We start from the raw sequence: 18,356 nt of genomic DNA, 5'->3' as shown, positions 1-18,356 counted from the left end.
ATGGCTGGGCTTAAGTACGTCGAGCACACACACAACTAACCACGCACTGCTGCAAGCATCCAACGCTCAGATCAATAATAAATCACAGAGCAGCCAGAGGAAAGACGTGTTCAGTGAGGCATTTACGGTGCACCGGGATGGTAAATATAAAATATGCTTTAGCTTCTTTGTAAGTCAGCTGATGAACACATCACAGAGGAACGTAACCTTCAGCTCGTCAAACTCAAAGGTGGTCAGCTTTCATCTGCGGATGAGCAACATTTTTCTTTCTTTCTCCACAATTCTCAGCGCTCCGTGATTCAATTATGAGCGGAGGTTAGCCTCCAGCCATAATTCAGCGGAAAGAAATCCCTCATCATCAGAGAGCGGTGGGGAAACGCAGGAAGCGTTTGTGTTTGTGAACATGGAGGCAGCTGCATCTCCAACTTGCTCCGCCGTGACGTCAGGCCTCTGAAAGCCAGTCGCTCCCCGAAAAGACGGGCTTTTCACTGCAACGTTTAAAAAGCTCTTTGGCAACTTCAACCAAGTGGCTGCGCTTCCTCTCCTTCACCCTCTTCTCTCTCGGTTTCTTACTCCTTCCCAATCCCCTACTGCTACAGTTTTAGGATCAACTTCCTCTCATCCAGATGGCTCTTTTAAGCATTTCATCTTCTCCTCCCTGAAGCTAGGTCACCTTGAAAGGTCTTTTATGCGTTTTAGCAGCTGCTGATGGAATAATCCAAAAACGTCCTCTCCGACTTTTACTTTTTCTTTGCACATTTGATGGAATGGACCAGAAACGCAGTAACTTTAGGGAGCATTCACACCAGCCCTGATCAGTCCACTTTACTCCAACTCCAGTTTGTTAGTCTAGAAAGTCATCTCGGTTTGGGGAGGCGTGAAGTCGCAATCGAACTCTGATCCGCCTCAGTTGATGTAGGGCTCAGCAATACAGCTGAAAAACATAGCAGCGTTTCATATCCGTCGATATCAATAGTTATTGATTAGGTTTTTGTTTTAAATATCTGAAATATCTGAAATACTGCCAAACTGGTGCCGCAGCTATCAGACAAAGTGGCAGAACTTTAAACTGCTGCTGCGCCAGTTACTCAGTAGGCTGTTGCTAGGTAACCAAAGAATGAGTGCGTTGCTAGGTAACCAAAGAATGAGTGAGTTAGTTGACTCTACCAATCTTACGTTGAGCAGCTAAAGTATTTCCTGTGTCTGCATTTCCCAGAATGCTGTGCAGTTCAGTGAAATTATTGAATATTCAGTCGGATGTATTATCTATTGATATTGATCACGCATTGTGTACAGCAATGCGCATTCCTATTGATTTATTGTCAAGCCCTGGGTTGAAGTGAACTCTGGTGTGGTTCGAATGCCAAGTGGAGACCGCTCCAAAAGCAGGAAGTGGCCTACAGTGCAGGGCACTCTGGGTAAATGCAGCCAAAACAAACACACAAGTCTAGCACTAGCAAGAGAAACGGCTCATGGTTTTTCACTGATAAAGACAGATAACCTTAGAAAAGATCAATCTCCTCCACTTCCTCCTGAACGAGGAGGCGGTTCTTAGCGTTGTCAATCAATCTCATGTACTCGCTGCTAAACAACTTACCTTTAGAGGAAAACCGTCTACCCATCATCATCATGGCTATGCTAACTAGCCTGATGATCAGCACCACACATAGAGTGATTTATGGCGCTAAAACCCGCCTCCTGGCTCTGATTGGTTGTTTCTATTTAGCACTGGGACGACAGAGGAGCTCGATTTTTTCCCAGATTATCCGTCTCATACCATACTGTCATGACATTGTGACAGTTTCAACCAATATGCAAAGAAATACTTGTTGCAGCTTTAATAAGATTTCCAACATTTTGTTTGTGTGAATCTCCTCTCTGAGCTGAAGAAGTGACGATAAACTTGTGTTATTGCTAGTTATTGTATGACTTGGACTCCATCTTGGTTTTGATGCTCCTGCTCTGTGTGTGGACCGCACTCACCGTTTGCTTTATGTCTGGGATGCCGATGCGAAACACCATCATGGCGATGTGGGCGTCTTCAGATGGCACCGAGTTGGCAGTGCGCTCCTTCAGCCTCCTCTGCTGCTGATTGGCTGCTGCTTGGTGCGTGGGTCCGGGATTGGCCGAGTACGGGTTGGCGGCGTGTCCCGGGTTTCCTGGCCTCATCTGTCGATCCCCGCCGGGTCGTCCCGCCGGTTTGCCCGACTGTCTGTGTCCCTCGCCTCTCCCGATCCGAGGCATGCCTCCTCGCCTGACCTCCTCCACCATCTCCTCGTCATCATCGTCTTCGTCTCCTTCCAGCTCGCCGTTCTCCTCTTCCTCCCCGTCCTCGTCGCGTTCGTCCTCTTCCATCTCCTCTTCTTCCTCTTCCTCCTCCTCCTCCTCGTCTTCTGCCCCAGGATAGAGATGTCTGCTGTTTCCCAGCATCCTTTGTTGCTCCTCGTCGCTGGACAGGGGGCTGAATGGCATCGTCATGGCGACAAAGATGGCGGTTCCAGTGGCAACACCATCATTCCCAGAGAGACACTGATGGGGGAAAGAAAGAAAGAAAAGTTTATTTGTGTTTCTGAGATGGAAAAAAGACGAGTGAGAGATGACGACTTCAGGGTTTGAGAGGAATTATTCTGAAAAGGTTCCACAAGCGAGTCACTACGGAGCTAAATTGGGACCAAAAAGTTTGCCCAAAAAATTTGTTTTGAAATTGAAAAAAAATATTTGAGACTGAAAAATAATTTTTAAGCAAAAACAATTTTAAAACTGGAAAAAATTAATTGAAACTGAAAAATAATTTTGAAACTGAAAGAAAGCATGAATGTCATAAGAGCTCTAAAATGGTGTGACTCTAAAAATAGTGTATATTTAAAGTAGGAATGAATGAAATACCAGCATAAACATTCATCCCTATTGATCCATTTTAACTGGACATTTCAGTTTCAGTCTCTATTTTATATTCAACCTTGTTTACGCAAATCCTTCAATCACGAGTGCAGCTGGTTGCTGCTATTTGTGCCTAAACCGTGTATTGAATTCACCTGTATTTAACGTATTTTCAGTATAAATTCAGCTGTTTTGTTAAAGTCTGAGAGGCTCAAACTAATGGTAACAGTGGAGGATCTGCACAGATTCACAGCTCAGGTGGGAGAGTCATAAGTCTATTTCTATGGCAGATGGAAGTCATTTTTACAAATTACCAAAGGAAAGACACATTTAACTTTTTGACAACGCACTTTTCAGATTTCCATCCTGTTTATGCTCTTCTTTATGTTTCTAAACCACATTAAATATCATAAAAAATACATTTAGGTTTGTGGCTCTAACACCAGGTATAAACCAGCGTCTGCACATTAAAAAAGACAATTTGTTCCCTTTCCGGTCACCGGAAATATAAAAATCCAACAAAGCATTTTAAGAGACAGATAAAATGATTGGAAGTGCAGCAGATGAGCAGCTGACGGAAGCTGAATCACTTCAGTGTCTGTCAGGCCGGAGGAGGTGTTGAAATAAATGCTTTTCATCTGCTTTAGACAGTTGTTCTGTTTTCTGGCTTCCTTTTTCTCCCATTTTCAGAACACAAACAAGACAATATGCTGCCATTGTCACAGGAACAAAACTGAGCTGGAAATTAGTGAGGAAGCAGCTGGAAGGCAAAGACTTGGAAAGCATCAAAGTAACAGGCAACCGAGCGCAGCGGCGTATTAGAGACATTATGGATAGAAAGAAATTAATTTCTACAAAAAACAGTTTGAGATTAATCTCAGATATTCTCTAGAAAAAAACAAGTACATTTCAAGCCTCCAAAAATACATTTGCTATTTAAAAATTCAAATGTTGAGATTAATCTCAGAAATCTTCCAGAAAATTTTTTTTGAATTTCTGAGTTTGAGAAACATCTCAGATTGTGATTTATCTCAATTTTCCCAAAAGGAAATTAGAAATTTTTGAATTTGAAAAGTCAAACATTTGCTAGAAAAACTGTAAATTTTTGTAGAAAAAATTGGTAAGTTTGTGAGTTGTAAAAGTCAAAACTTTAATTTTATCAGTTTAATCACAGAAATTTTCCACTTGAAAAATTTAAAAAGTGGAAAAAAAATTTTGATGGAAAAAAAAATTTAAATTGCGAGATGAATCTCCTAAATATTTTAGAAAAACAAGGGGACGTTTCTGACTTGTAAATGTAAAAAAATTGCTATAAAAAAAGCAGATTTAAAAAAAATTAGTTTCAGAAAATGTCTAGAAAAAAAAATTCAGTTTAAAAAGCTTAACATTTTCTAATTCTTGAGATTAACCTCATGATTTTCTCTGATTTTTTTTCTTGAAAATAACTGAGATTAATCCCCAAATATTTATCTTTAGGTGGGAATTAACTACGACTTTTTTTTCCCTGATTGCCTGTTAGGTTCATGCTGTGAAATCAACATTTCCCCTCTGCAGGACAATGAAGGATTTCTCTCTTCCACCTCCAGGAAGCCTGCAGTGGTGCAGACAACCACCAGACCGGAGCAGAAACTCTGGTCTCCATGTGAACAGACAGCCCTGCCAACCCTCACAACATAATAACACACTATTCACACCTCATATGTATAAATGAACCACTAATTCTCACCTTCAAGGTCCCAGACATGCAGAATCCCCTCCTGCACTGTGAAGAATGAACCGTCAGACTGTGTTTCCAGCCAAAAACGGCTCAAAAGAAGGTTTTCCTCCAGTAGCAGCTAAATCCTTGGTTCCAACAACGAAAAGACTTGCATCCGCACAATTTCATGTTTCAAAACGGCTCATCAAAAGTCCATTTCAATTTAAAATCTCCTCATTATTGCTCATAATGAGGAAGCTGAATGTTTAAGAAACCGTCATGTCTCAGTTCCAGATCAGTGATGAGACATTTTTACATCTGCACGGAAAATGTAAAGCTGCAAAGTGGTTTGTAATTACAGCTACTTGAATAAATTTGTGTAATTACATCAAATTAGAGGCTTCCTCGTTTACGTTTTCAGTTTTTCTCTAAGATATTTCTGACATCCCTGGTTTCTGATTGGTCGATCCTGCGTGAAGGATCGAGGCTGTTTGTTATTCAGCCGTTCGGTTCTGCGGATCCTGAAGCGCTGCGCCGAGCCAAGCCTTCAGGGACAGATCGGTAATCTGACTCACTCTGAAGTGGCTTTTTGGCTCTGAGGGGGCCACACTGGATGATTTATTTATTGTATTTTTTTAAAGGAAGAGACGTTACATCTACTCTGCACACATGCAGAGAACTGTTACTTCCTTTTCAGAGGTTTGTTAGGGTTACTTCAGATTATTTCTGGTCTCTTTTTTGTTTTAGATAACGCATTTACATCATGTTAGATAAATCCTAGAGCAGGGGTGTCCAAAGTGTGGCCCCGGGGGCCGTTTGCGGACCTCTGAGGGATTCTGTGCGGCCTCCTGTCCTCAACGCAAGACACTTTTTCATCTTTGATAAATAAATACCACCTTAAATATAAGGCACAAAAAACAGATGTTTCTGCAATCGTCTTAGATTTGGAGCAACTAGAACCACAAACATCGACCTACTTTTACCCAAATGCAAAGCAACAGGCCAAATGAGAAAATAATCAACCCCAAAAAGTTAATCGTTGATCTAAAATCATTTAAAATTTGACTTCATTACTCAGCAGATAAAATTCGTTTTGCGACCAAAAATTCTTTCAATGCAACGATTTTGGCCGTCGTGGTAAAAACCACTGGATCCTTAAAAAAACTGTAAAATCCAGAATATATTTACAACGATTAATCGATTATTAAAATAATCATCATTTAGCAATCATTTAATAGTTAACCAGAGTATGCAGACTCAAAAAAAGCCATTTAAAGAACAAAACACCCAGAGCCAAAAAAATACCCAAAAAAAACATACAAGAATTAAAAAAAAAAATCATTTTTGGTAAATATGTTCCAACAATGAATGCTATATTATTGCATTTTAGACAATAAAATGTTTATTTTCTTAATTACAAAAATAATTTAACTATTTATTTGTATTTTTTCACGTATTTTAAATATTGTATTTAAAAAAATCCAAGTTGGTTAAATGAAAAATCCACAGAATATGCCAACTTTTTAATCTGATTAATCAATTAATCGATCAAATTAATTAGTTGCAGGCCTATTTAGGTGATTTTCTGGAGTTTCAAGCATATTAAGGGCATAAATTTCACGCAATAGAAGCACCTTAATGGCAGGAATTAAATAAACAAACAAAAGTGTCATCCATTACATTACAAGTCGTCAGGACTTTAACATCAAGCAAAGCTAACGAGGCCTCCAGTATCAAGCTGTTTCTGACGAACACCGCCAGAGGAATGTAAGAAAACTCAATAAACTCAAAGCAAGCCTGTAAAACATAACAGAGAAGAGATAACCGAGGAGGAGAGACAGAACAGAGAGATTAAATGAATGAAGGAGACGGGAGCAGTCAGAGCAAACTGGAGGGGGACAAAAGGGGAGAGCCGGGATGTTTCTGCAGACCTGTCAGAAATCTGACCAACCGGAGAACGGTGCACACACAAGAGATGATTATAATGTGAAGAAGCCAGCGCTTTGCATAGTGCTGAGTAATCAGAGATAGGCAGAGGCTTTGGAGGAAGCGGCGGGGTGCGGGATGCAGAAGGTGAGCAGCAGAACGAAGCCAGCCAACGGAGCAAAGCAGAAACTGGTGAGGAGATTCGGTCCCAGAGTTGAAGGACAAACACAATGAGAGAAACGGATTAAAACAACAAACTGCATTATTAGCATATGCAGAGGTAATCCTGGGATGCTAATTAGAGCTGTGACAGCTAATGCATTTGATTGGGAATTAAATAAAGTCATTTAACTTAACTTGGTTATTGATTAATCAGTTATTCTGATGATTAATCGATTTAAAAAATGGTCACATTCTGCAGATCTTTTATTTAAGCCTTTTTAAAATACACTGTTAGAATCAAATTAAAAGAAAGGAAATTATGCTTCAACTAACTATTTTAGTAATCAATTATTCTATTGATTATTCTGACGATTAATCGATTAATCAATTTAAAAGTTGTCAAATTATGTAGATTTTTCATTTAACCACAAGCCTTCTAATATACAACATTAGAAAAACATTAAAAGAAGCAAATAGAAAATTATTCTAATCATTTCTTAAATAGAAAAATAAACATTTATCTAAAATGCTGCAAAGGATGCATCTGAAATTAAAAACAATACTGACTGATTGTTCTGTTAAACGGCCACGTCCGTTTGTAAACCACTCACAGATGCTGTTTAATATTCAAAATTATTTCAGTTGGTCTGAGGAACAGACAGACGGTCCTGCAGCCATGCTGCTTGTGGCTAAAAATAAAAGTTAAAGGGAAGTAGCAGAATGTTGCAAAGAAAAGACAATGACTAAGTGCCATAAACGGAAAGAATTCAACAGCAAATCGGAGTAAAAAGAGACGGAAAAGGAATCAGACATGGTAGGGAAGTCATAGTTTGGCAGAAATTAGAAGCACAACTAGGGAAATTTAGAAACGACTTCACCAAACAGTCAAGTTTTGGACTCTGAGAGGAAGCAGGAGTAACCAGAGAACCTCTGCTTCACAGGGATGCAAACTCCATGCAGAGAGACGCCAGACCGGGAATTTAACCCAGAACCTACTTGGTGTCACTGCTAAAAAAAAAAAGCTCCACATCCAGACCTTAGAATAAAAACATAAACAGCAATAATTTGGGTTATTTCGCCTGTCAAAAGAAAAAAAATTAAATGTTAGTTAATTCTTTCAAAGTCATATTTTCAACATGCTATTCATTAATTTATAAATGTCAGTTTCAAATTAAATATTTAATTAGCAGGCTAAATATTAAGCTTACAAACTAAAGATTTAGTTCAAAACTAAATATTTAGCTAGCAAGCTAAAGCTTCAGTTTTAAAATACTTGGCTAGTGAGAAATATTTAGTTTTAAGCTAAATAGTTATTTAGCAATAGTTATTTATATTTAGTTAGCAAATTAAATATTTAGCTCTAAGCTCAACATTTAATTAGCAGGTTAAATATTTAGTTAGCAAGCAAAATATCTTAGCTTCAAACTAAATATTTAATTAAGAAGCTAAAAAAAATCAGGCAAAAGCAAAATATAAACATTTGGCTTCATACTGATTACTGAGTTATGAAACTTAAATTAAATATTTAGTTCAGCAACTAAATATTTAGCTTGTGAGTTAATATTTCATCATCAAACTAAATATTTTGGTAGCAAGCTAAGATATTAGGGTGAAGCTAAATATTAACATTTAGCTAAATGTTGATTAGTTATCAGACTTGATATTTAGTTTTAAACTATTTAGCTCACTGTCTAAAGTTTAGTTTGGATCTAAATATCGAGTCTACTATATTTAGTTTATAGCTAAATATTTATCTTGCAAATTAAATATTTAGTTGAAACTGTTAAACTTTTAATGAATTTCAGGTGAAAATAGAACTTTGAAAAATTGAACCTCCATTTTTTTTATTAGAAGCTAAATAAATAAAATTATTTTTGTAATTTCTGACAGTAGCTTTTCAAACAGAACTCCATGTTTTTACAGAGTGAAATCCACTCACATCCACACCGATTTGATCATCATCAGACAAAAATAATCACCTGAAAGTCCTGTACGTCACGCCTTTTTGGCTCTTTACTGACATTTTCATGGCAGATATTAGTCTGATCCCACGGGACGTAAAAGAGAAAACGATGGTGCCGCTAAATGGCCTAAAAACTAAACTTAGGAGAGATTCGCTCATCGTTCATTAAGCCGGAATAGGTCAGAAAATTAGAGTGCTAATCAGTTCCCAGGAGGAAAGTGGTGAGTCGTGCATGAAAGACCTTCATTTCACGTGAGAGCTTTTGTGTGCCTCTTGGAGTGATGATGAAGAGGGTGATGAAGCGATTAGACACCGCCTCACACCAACAAATGATAATCATCTGCTCATCCTTACATCTGAGTAGGGGAATAAAAGCGCGACTACTCCCCTTGGAGAACGGCTTCTGCTCCAGGTCACATCATTAACCTGTTCAGTCTCCTTACCAGCTTCAAACTGCATTAACCCGGCCAACCTTCACCTCACCGAGCAACCAGAGAGACGAGCTTCGCACGGAGACGAAGAGCATCACAGGCCAGCTTGACTAAATTTCATTTCAAATTAAAAGCGGTCACAAAGGAGGGAATGTTTTAATGGTTTAAAATGCAACTCCAAAACGAAAACTGGGCTGTTGCTGCTTCTGTCTGGTAGCTGAAATAAAACAGTATGAATTGTTGGTTTATAAGCTAATGCTAAACTAAGCTTAGCTTCAACTGAAAGTGTGACGTTTTCATGTAACGTCATACTTCTGAGAACTCTGTAGCCGACAGCCATCTTGGTAGGTATCCGTAACTAAACGTCATGACAGTTGCTATGACAACAATAAACAAGCCACATTTTCCGTCTCATACAGATCGATCCCGACATCAGCGTTTTTTTTTTATACATATATATTGTACATTTGTAAATATACGTTCTTTTTACTGGTCTCAAAGTCGTGGTTTTTCTGTGCGTTTGCCTACCAAGATGGCTGTTCAGTGGTGCAAATCACTTCAGGTTCATAAAACAAACATCGTTACTACGGTAACCGCTGCTCATATTAAAGCAGAAATGAAAAACATTAAATAAACAAGATAATCTTTTATTAGTCCTTCATTAGGCAAGATGTCGGAAACCGCCACCGAGTAAGAGAAATGAAAAACAAATAAAAAAACAGTAGTGTAGAAAAAAAACACCATAAAAACTAAACTAGAAGCATAAATATATATATATATATATATATATATATATATATATATATATACACAAAAAATGTAGATGTGTATTTCCAAACACAGGCAAAACAAAAGTAAAAACCACAAAACAATCACCAAAACTAACAGGGTGACAGTAACTATTGGTGTCAGATTCATATTTCTAGTGATTAAATCAAGAAATAAGGAATAAAAACAGTAAAATAAGAAAAAAGCTCAGAATGAGCAGAGCTGTTGCAACAAACTGCCGCTCACTGGGGGCGTCATGGCAACCATCTGAGCTAATGCTACTAAGTAACATTAGCTAACATTAGCTAAGACTACAACTTCTTATGTTGTTAGAACTTTTCTAGAAAGTCAAGAGGAAAGTTTATATTTCCTGGTCTGATTAGGAGTTTGTTTGAAATAGTAAATGCAAAAAAAATATTTATTAGCTATTTAATTCCAGTACTTGTAATAATAATTTAAAGTCAAAGGATTTATGACTTCAAACTGGTTTCTTATTTCAGCTGAAGCACCTTTTTCTACTTCAGCTGAAGCACCTTTTTCTACTTCAGGCTTCCTGCCATGCAAGATCTAATTGGTTCCTTTCACTGCTTTCCTGTTCATGTTTTTTTATTTTATTTTGACAAGCGTGTTACTACCAGAGCTTTCCACGTCCTGTTTATTTCAGCATGTTGACTAAACTGACAGCCAGAAAGATTAAAGTGGCAGGTTTTTTTTCTTCAGCTGCCAAAATCAACCACTGATGCTCACATCAAGTTATTGTGACCTTCAGACACTTTGTGAAGGCCGAAGGTGGTTTCTCAATGAGAAACAAGCAAATGTCAACTCTTCGTTTATTAGTGTTTTTATACAAACGTTTGACCATTTTCCCAGAAGTTCATTTGTGAGGTCAGACACTATTGTTGGACGGGAAGGGTTTGTTTTCCCTCTCTGCTTTAATTCATCCCAATGGCGCACTGTTGGGTTGAGGTTTTTACAGCTGATGGGTTTCCATATACATCTTGAACAGTCAGGGTTTTATGGACTTTACTTTGTTCTGTCAGAACAAAAAGTAGCCATCTTAAAACTGTTTCCACAAAGTTGGGAGGATAAAATTATCCTCAAACCTGACACATTTGGTTTGCTTTAACCGGATCAGAGTTTGTTTTCCAATTTTTTTAATTATTTTAATTGAATGAATAAACTCTAAAGATTTTAGGGAGATGAATCTTCTCTAATATTATCAATAATACTTTTTACTTTAAAGAAAAAAATCACATGCAGCACATGCAAAAAAAAAAATCACAAAAAAAAAATCAATGTTTCTCCTTCTGTTAGCTGATTAGAACGGTTGAAATTTTACCACAGTAATCCACTTCAATGGGAGGAAACCCAGACAGATCAACAAAGTGCGATAAGAATCAAGCGAAATAGAGCAGGAAGGAAATGGTTAAATGTCAGTGACTGGGTAAAGTTTGAAACTTCAACAGAGTCCAAACGTCCAACAAGGAATCATTTCTCAATGCATCAATCCACTTTTTTCACTTCCAACTCGGATACCTGAGGTTTAATATCGGCAGGTTTACCATCGGCAGATAACAATTCGATACAACGAAAAAGAGCTGATTTGAACTCTCAACGTTTCTCCTTTTTTTAAAAACGCATACATAAACATCTGAAATTACAAATGTATCTGATAAAACACCAAAACTTTAATTTGTCTAGTCAGTGTAATAAGTGTATAACACATTTTGCTGGATGTTAGATTGTCCCAGAAATTATTGCAATAATCGATAATATTTTGAGACCCTTTTCAATTGTTAAAGTAATAATGGCTTTTTAATGCGAGTCCAACTTTTCAGATCAACAACATTTAATTTTTAAAGAAACATTTAACGCTGGAACGGAAAAACAGTTTAAATATCCAAAATGAATTAAAAAACAACTAAAACAACAATAATAAAACTGAATTATCAAGTCTCTGAAATTGATTTTCAACAGATATTATTCACATTTGACCAGGAAAACAGGCAAAAGTGGCAGGAAGTGCAAACTAAGTACTTTGTTCTGGTGTCAAATGTTTGCAACGTTTCTCAAAATGGCGGCTTTTCAACGATAAGCCGCCACGTTGTCCACATGGTAATTATAAATCTCATTTTAATGTATCATGTGATTAATTTATTTCTTGCTTATTGTAACTGGCTTATAACTACGATTTAAAATAAATAATAAAGAAACTGATGAAAAAAATGTCAAATATTTGGAAATAAACCTTCTTTCAAATGATTCAGAAAGTTCACTTAGGAATTATAAATATAATGTGGAATCTATAACAAATAATAGAATTAGACTGAATAGATCTGCACTTACGGATCGGGAACCCGATCTAGAGTTTTTTTCAATATCGGGACCGATACAGATATTAATATCAAATCTGTGCCCCTCTGGTCAACCTGGGGTGACAACTAAACATCTAGAAAGCAAATTTATCAGAAACAGGGTTATGGGGCAGCATTCATGCCTTCTCTTTTACTTTTCGTGAGACAGAAGTGAGCGATAACTTTCCTGGTTTCCTTCCAGAGTCTTGACCCGGTTCCACTGATCTTCAGTCAGTGTGAAGTCTGTGTGATGCCATCAACAGATTTAAAAAAAAAAAAAAAAAAAAGCAACCAGCACGGCGACATTCAACCTTCCTCCATGCTCATCTTTTCATCTCTCCCAAACACACGCGGATCTCCGTATGCTCCGTCTCTCTGCTTCACCCTCTCCTTTATGTAGGACATAGCGTGTATATAGACGGATATTTTCAGTGTCTCGGTCCCCAGGAAATTTCACTGGGAAACTTCCAAAGAACACACCGCCCCAGTTTTGTGCCACGAAACTGGAACGGCCGATTTCCCTTCCCTCCTTGTTTGACATCGACTCACAAATGGACACAAATCGTCCCATCGCTCTCTCTGCTAATGCAAACAAAGACTCTGAGGCTCAACAGCTGTCCCTCAGGAAAGAGTCAACACACGCAGATTAAAAACCGAAACTTCTCCGGATGAAATCCGACCCAGCGGTCAGCAGACCCGCACATCAGCAGGACCTGAGGGAGCCGAGCGAAGGACCACAAAACCACCTGATCCACACATGTTCTTACGTAATCAGCTATTAAACTGGAATGAAGGGCAGTGGGGGAGCGCAGTTTGAAACGGTTACACCAATGTGATGCTCCAAAAGAAAATAGGTTTGAACACAGAACACAGCTGCAATGCTAACAGCTTTTCTGGTAGCTACATGTCATCAAAGCGGAAACATTTCCTTTTGTATTTTTGGACACAAAATCCCAGATAAAGCTGCAAGAATTCAAATGAAGATTTTAAAGGAAATGCAGCCTTAATTTCAGGCTATTACCTAAAGCAAATGCAACACTGTAAAAAAAAACTAAATTGTACCAAGTACTTTTAGTCTAAACATTTTTCCATGTGATATCAGATATATGCACTAGTAAGTAGATCAAAAATACTTTGTGTTTGTGCGGTTGAGATAAAATAAAACTGACAGGTCATTTTTCCATGTTTGTAAGCGGATCAGAGTTCAATTGTGCGTTCACACCTCCCCAAACAAACCGGACTGTCTAGACTAGCGATTCTCAACGTGGGCGGTACCGCCCCCCAGGAGGCGTTCAGAGGACGGCAGAGGGCGCTGGCGGACATTTTTACAAAAGGGGGCGCTGGGATTTCTCTGGGGGGGGGTTTGGTCGAAGGTAAACTTTACACCTTAAATGCACAACAATGCCAGTTTAGACTTTGAGCAACTTGGTAAAACTGTATTGTGTAACATTAAGTCCTGCTTGGCTGCAACGATATAGATGGCAGCTCTTCTTCTATTCAATGTTTGTAGCTTATTGGCGCAGCTCCGCTCCTGCTAGTAGCTTGGATAGAACAGTGTTACACCGGCTGATGACGTTGCTGAGATTCACTTTGTCTGGTATTTTTGCCAGTTCTGTGATCATGTTAAGCAGCAACTTATATTAAAAAGTGTTTTATTTCCATTTGAAAGCTGCCCGCTACCATGGAAGAACAACAGAAAATCGCTCTGATAAACATGTAATTACTAAAATCATGATACCCTCACTTTGAATCCCTCTGAAAAATGAACCCATTTAAATGAAGAAATCCCTCCATGGGTGATACCACGATAGAGAGCGTTCATTTTATAGCGTTAACATGGTGCTGCAAGTGGTCCAGTATGAAACAGGGTGATAGAACAACACAGCACTTTTAAATTTCAATAATCAGGATACTGAAATTGTTTCCGTTGTATTAAAAGGTTTATGTCAGTCTGCCTTTTCACCATCGATACGTTTCCCGACCGCCCTGCACCTTAAGGGGTTAAAAAACGACACGCACATTGCGCAAAACTCTGAAACAGCAGAAGCGGGACATAAAACAGAGAGATGAACTAGATGTGAACTATGGCAGAAAAACAGAGAATCCGATGCTGAACAGTGAAAAATCAACACATGATGTGAAACATGACGATTAGGCAGCGCAGCAGGTGATGAGTGAAGATTACTGATGGTCAATAAATGATAAAATAAATGTAGCAACAGGAAAGAAACTAAAGTGGACATAGCAATAAACCAAGAGAGGATAATACTAATCAAAGAAAACTAAATGGAAATGAATGAAGAACAAAATGCAAGAATAAACTAATAAACTAAAGTAAATACAGAGGAATAAACTGGTATGGCAAGACCTTTCAAGCAATAATTAATACAGAGGACGGTATGACAAGAACAAACAGACACTATTTCCAGATAAAAGGTAAAATAATATTGTTGAAGTGCCATTGGTTTGTTGAGACCACATCTAGTACTGAGAATAAATATCTTACAGACATAACAGTAAAGAACTGATCACTTCTTTATGTTTTTAATTAGATTTGATATATTTATTTCTTCAATATTATTTTTCATGTCAGTGTTAATGTCATGAGGCTGATGACTCCATGACACTTTCAATTTGACTCATTAGGATTTGATTAAGAACCAGATTTGTTCTTTGTAATTTCTGTCCAGTAAAACTATTAATCTATAATCAATAGACAGGTCTATGTAAAGATATAATCCATGTTTCTGTCTCATATTTGTACGTCATTAAAAGGAACTTTTGTTTTTCCACTGAAAGCTCTGGTTTGCACAATAAATGCCATGTGGGTGAAGTTTTATGGATGATACTCTGATGTCCCATTCTCCTGAAGGCAGCACAGAGCTGCACCACCAGAAACTGACAAACGCTGAAGAGAAGAAGAGCTATGATTAATGTAGTTACAGTTCTATCCATGTTTTAATGTTGCAGAGCTCAGTCGTTTGCAAATAGTTCAAAGTTTAAACTGGCATGTTGAACATCTTTTATCTGCTCATTTTGTAGAATATTTAACAACTGGAAAATGACAAAGAACAAGAATATTGTTTCCACTCTGACTGGCTGCTGTTAGGCCTACCAAGTTTAACTTGAATGTTTGTTGCATTTTTTGTAGACGTCTGTAAAAATAATTTCTATTCCCATGACTTTTTTGTTCTCTGGGAAATTATTTTTGATGATAAATACAGAAACAAGTATAAAAATCAAAACATCTACAATAGTGATAGTTATATTAATAATAAAATAATAGTCAGTGCAAAGTAGCCTACAAATTCTTTATTGGGGGGCGGTGAGGAGGGACCAGGATGAAGGCTAGGGGGGCGCTGGGCCAAAAAAGGTTGAGAAACACTGGTCTAGACAAATTAACTAAAATTGGATTAAAATGGAGTAAATAGGGATGGACTGAAAAAAGTTAATTTTCAGATGCTGTGGTTGTGCCCCCCCAAAATAAAATTCAATTTGAGCCCACGTTTATTCTTGGCGTATTAGAAAAATATACATTGCAAAAAACACAAAATCTTACTAAGTATTCTTGGTCTAGTCTCTGGTGCAAATATCTTACTGTACTGGAAATAAGACAAAACGGCCTTAAAAGTAACTTTACAGTACCAATGCTGATAGAAGCTTATTTTATGTCAATAATTTCTTAATATTGATTAAAAGTATTAGTTCCTCTGGCAGATTATTTTACTTATAACATGAGAAAAATGTCTTGTTACAAGTGAAAGAATCTGCCAGTGGAACTAGAACTCGGTTGCTAGGTGACGGCCTGGGCTTGGCTGGGGTTGCTAGGTAACGACGCAATGCCTAGCAACCCCCGCCAATGTTTTACCAATGCTGATAGTAAAATAAGTGAAATAATCTGCTAGTGGAACTAGTACTTTTACATCAATATTAAGGAATTATTTATTTAAAACAAGCTTCTATATTTTGTTGTAAAGTTACTTGTAAGTTAGTTTTGTCTTATTCGAGTGAACCAAGATATTTGCACTGGAAACTAGACCATAAAAACTTGGTAGGATTTTGTGTCTTTGCAGTGTTTGCTAAAGCTCGTCTTTTCTCTACAGAACAGAAGAGAAGGAAAATCAATCATCTGGGGAGCAGCAGCGAACAGAGAACACATTCAAATAGTCTGCTAATTAATTAGCTTTATTCATCATCGAATCTCTGCGGGCCGACACAGAACCCGCTCTGCTGCTCCGCTCGCAGAGAAACATCCTGAATCACACTCAGACCCGTCGGTCTCGACCGGCGGAGCGGCTGAAGTGGCAGAACCAGGCGAGGCTGCATCAAGGCCAAGCTGGGGCAAACAGTTGGCAGCACGCGGCGAGGTTTATGAATAAATGAACCACAATGGGAGACGCTGCAGGGTGGAGACCGGCTGAACATATGACGGGCTGTGAAATATTGAGAGTGGATGCTGCTCCACCGCTCCGGGCAGCAAACAAGAGGCTCAACACCAAATATACAACGCCGTGTTAGGGGCACTGTGGATGCAAAAGAGGAGAAAATTTATGGCAAAACATCTCTGTAATTTTGAGATAATTACAGAAATTTTCTAGGAAAAAAAACTTTCAAATTTCTGAGTTTTAAATGTCAAAAATTTGCTGGAAAAAACTCAACATTTTAGATGAATCTGAGATATTTTCTAGAAAAACAATGAAATTTCGGATTTTGAAAAATCTAAATATTGCTAGAAAAAAATGAAATTCTGAGTATCTCAAGAATAAAAAAAACAAAATCTTTCTTTGCTTGAAAAGCTGAAAATTTGCTAGAAAAAGACAAGAAAATTTTGTGATTATTCTCAGAAATTTTCTGGAAAAAGCAAGAAAATTTCTGAGCTCCAAAAGTCAAAAATTTGCAAGAAAAAGACTCAGGAATTTTGATATTGATCTCAAAGATTTTCCATAAAAAAAAGTTGGGAATGGGGTTTCAAGAATCAAATGTTGACTTTTGAAGTTCAGAAATATTCACGTTTTTTTCTTAATTTTTTAGCTTAATCTAAATGAGTTTTTTCTAGAAAAGTTTTGACTTTTAGAGCTCAGAAATTTCCTTGGTTTTTCTATGGAATTTCTGAAAATAATCTCAACATTTCTGAGTATTATTTGGCAGAAATGTCCTCTTTTTTCCCATCTACAGTGGCCTTAATACACTGTGGTATGAGGTAATTGTTTTTTGTTTTACAGCCTCATTGAAAGCCAACTTTACATGGATTTTACTTCACCTCGGTCGCTTTAAAGCCTCGTCAGAATTCAGCAGGTTGTGATCCCACCTTCAGGGAGCTGATTAAAGCCGAGCTCAGGAGACGGTTTATAGAGCCGGTGAATCACAACAGTAGGAGACGGATCCATACTCACTTTATAGGATCCCAGAATGAGGGCAAAGGTCAGGCAGAGCTGTCACAGAGAGAGTAAGTCTTGTCTTAAGAAGTGAAGGAGGTCTGACCCCATTGTGGTCTCAATCAGGAGCTTTTCTCAAAGGGCGTCAAGACTTTAAATTTAACAGAAACAGCTGTTTCTGTGACAGCATTTCAGGTGTGACAGCATTTCAGGTGTGCCTTAGATAGAAAAAAAGCTGTAAGTTTCTGCCAAAAAATTAATTTTTTCTATCTACATTGATCCTAATACGCCGTTACTCTTTCTCTTCCATAACATCTAATAAGCCCCATAGAGTTGAGCCCCAATTGAGTTTTTTTCTATTTCGATAATCTTATTAACCAAAATAAAGGTAACAGTTGGGAAATGCTATAATTTCAGGGAATGTAAAGATGGAACATTGAATGATTGTAATTTTTTTTTTTTTTTTTGCATTTTACAGTATATAAGCCTTTTAGAAATATCATAAATAAGGCTACACATTTTGATTTGACAGTTAAGCTATAGAGGATTTTAACTAGAAAGCAAAACAAGAACAGATTTTTAAACCTTTTTCTGTTTTCTGCAAACTAAGTGGCCAGAGTGCCCAGAGAAAGGCATATCGGTGACAAATGAGCAGTTAAAAGACTTCAGTGCAGAGAATGAGAACTAAAACTCTAAGCAATGAGAGAAATCTATCACATGTCTGCAATGTAGGCCAATCGATACGACTTCAAGCAGCTCCCACAAGCTGCATCAATGTGCTCCTCTCTCCACCAGCCCTCC

The 18,356-nt window shown here is 37.7% G+C and overlaps 1 protein-coding gene across 4 annotated transcripts in view; it reads right to left on the bottom strand.

Annotated features, from left to right (window-relative positions):
- Positions 1 to 18,356, bottom strand: part of shank1 (SH3 and multiple ankyrin repeat domains 1) — an 89,362-nt gene that overhangs the window by 59,753 nt on the left and 11,253 nt on the right. For all 4 annotated transcript variants that reach the window (XM_081610274.1, XM_081610275.1, XM_081610272.1 and 1 more), the window contains exon 2: positions 1,984 to 2,529. In XM_081610274.1, coding sequence (XP_081466400.1) covers positions 1,984 to 2,478 — 495 coding nt within the window. In that variant the 5' untranslated portion in view covers positions 2,479 to 2,529. The remainder of the gene's footprint in view (positions 1 to 1,983; positions 2,530 to 18,356) is intronic.

The sequence above is a fragment of the Poecilia reticulata genome, chromosome 8 (assembly GCF_904066995.2).
Source record: "Poecilia reticulata chromosome 8, P_reticulata-male-v2, whole genome shotgun sequence".
NCBI lineage: Eukaryota > Metazoa > Chordata > Actinopteri > Cyprinodontiformes > Poeciliidae > Poecilia > Poecilia reticulata.
Note: the sequence above shows the minus strand (reverse complement) of the source record. Positions and strands in the feature narration are given on the sequence as shown.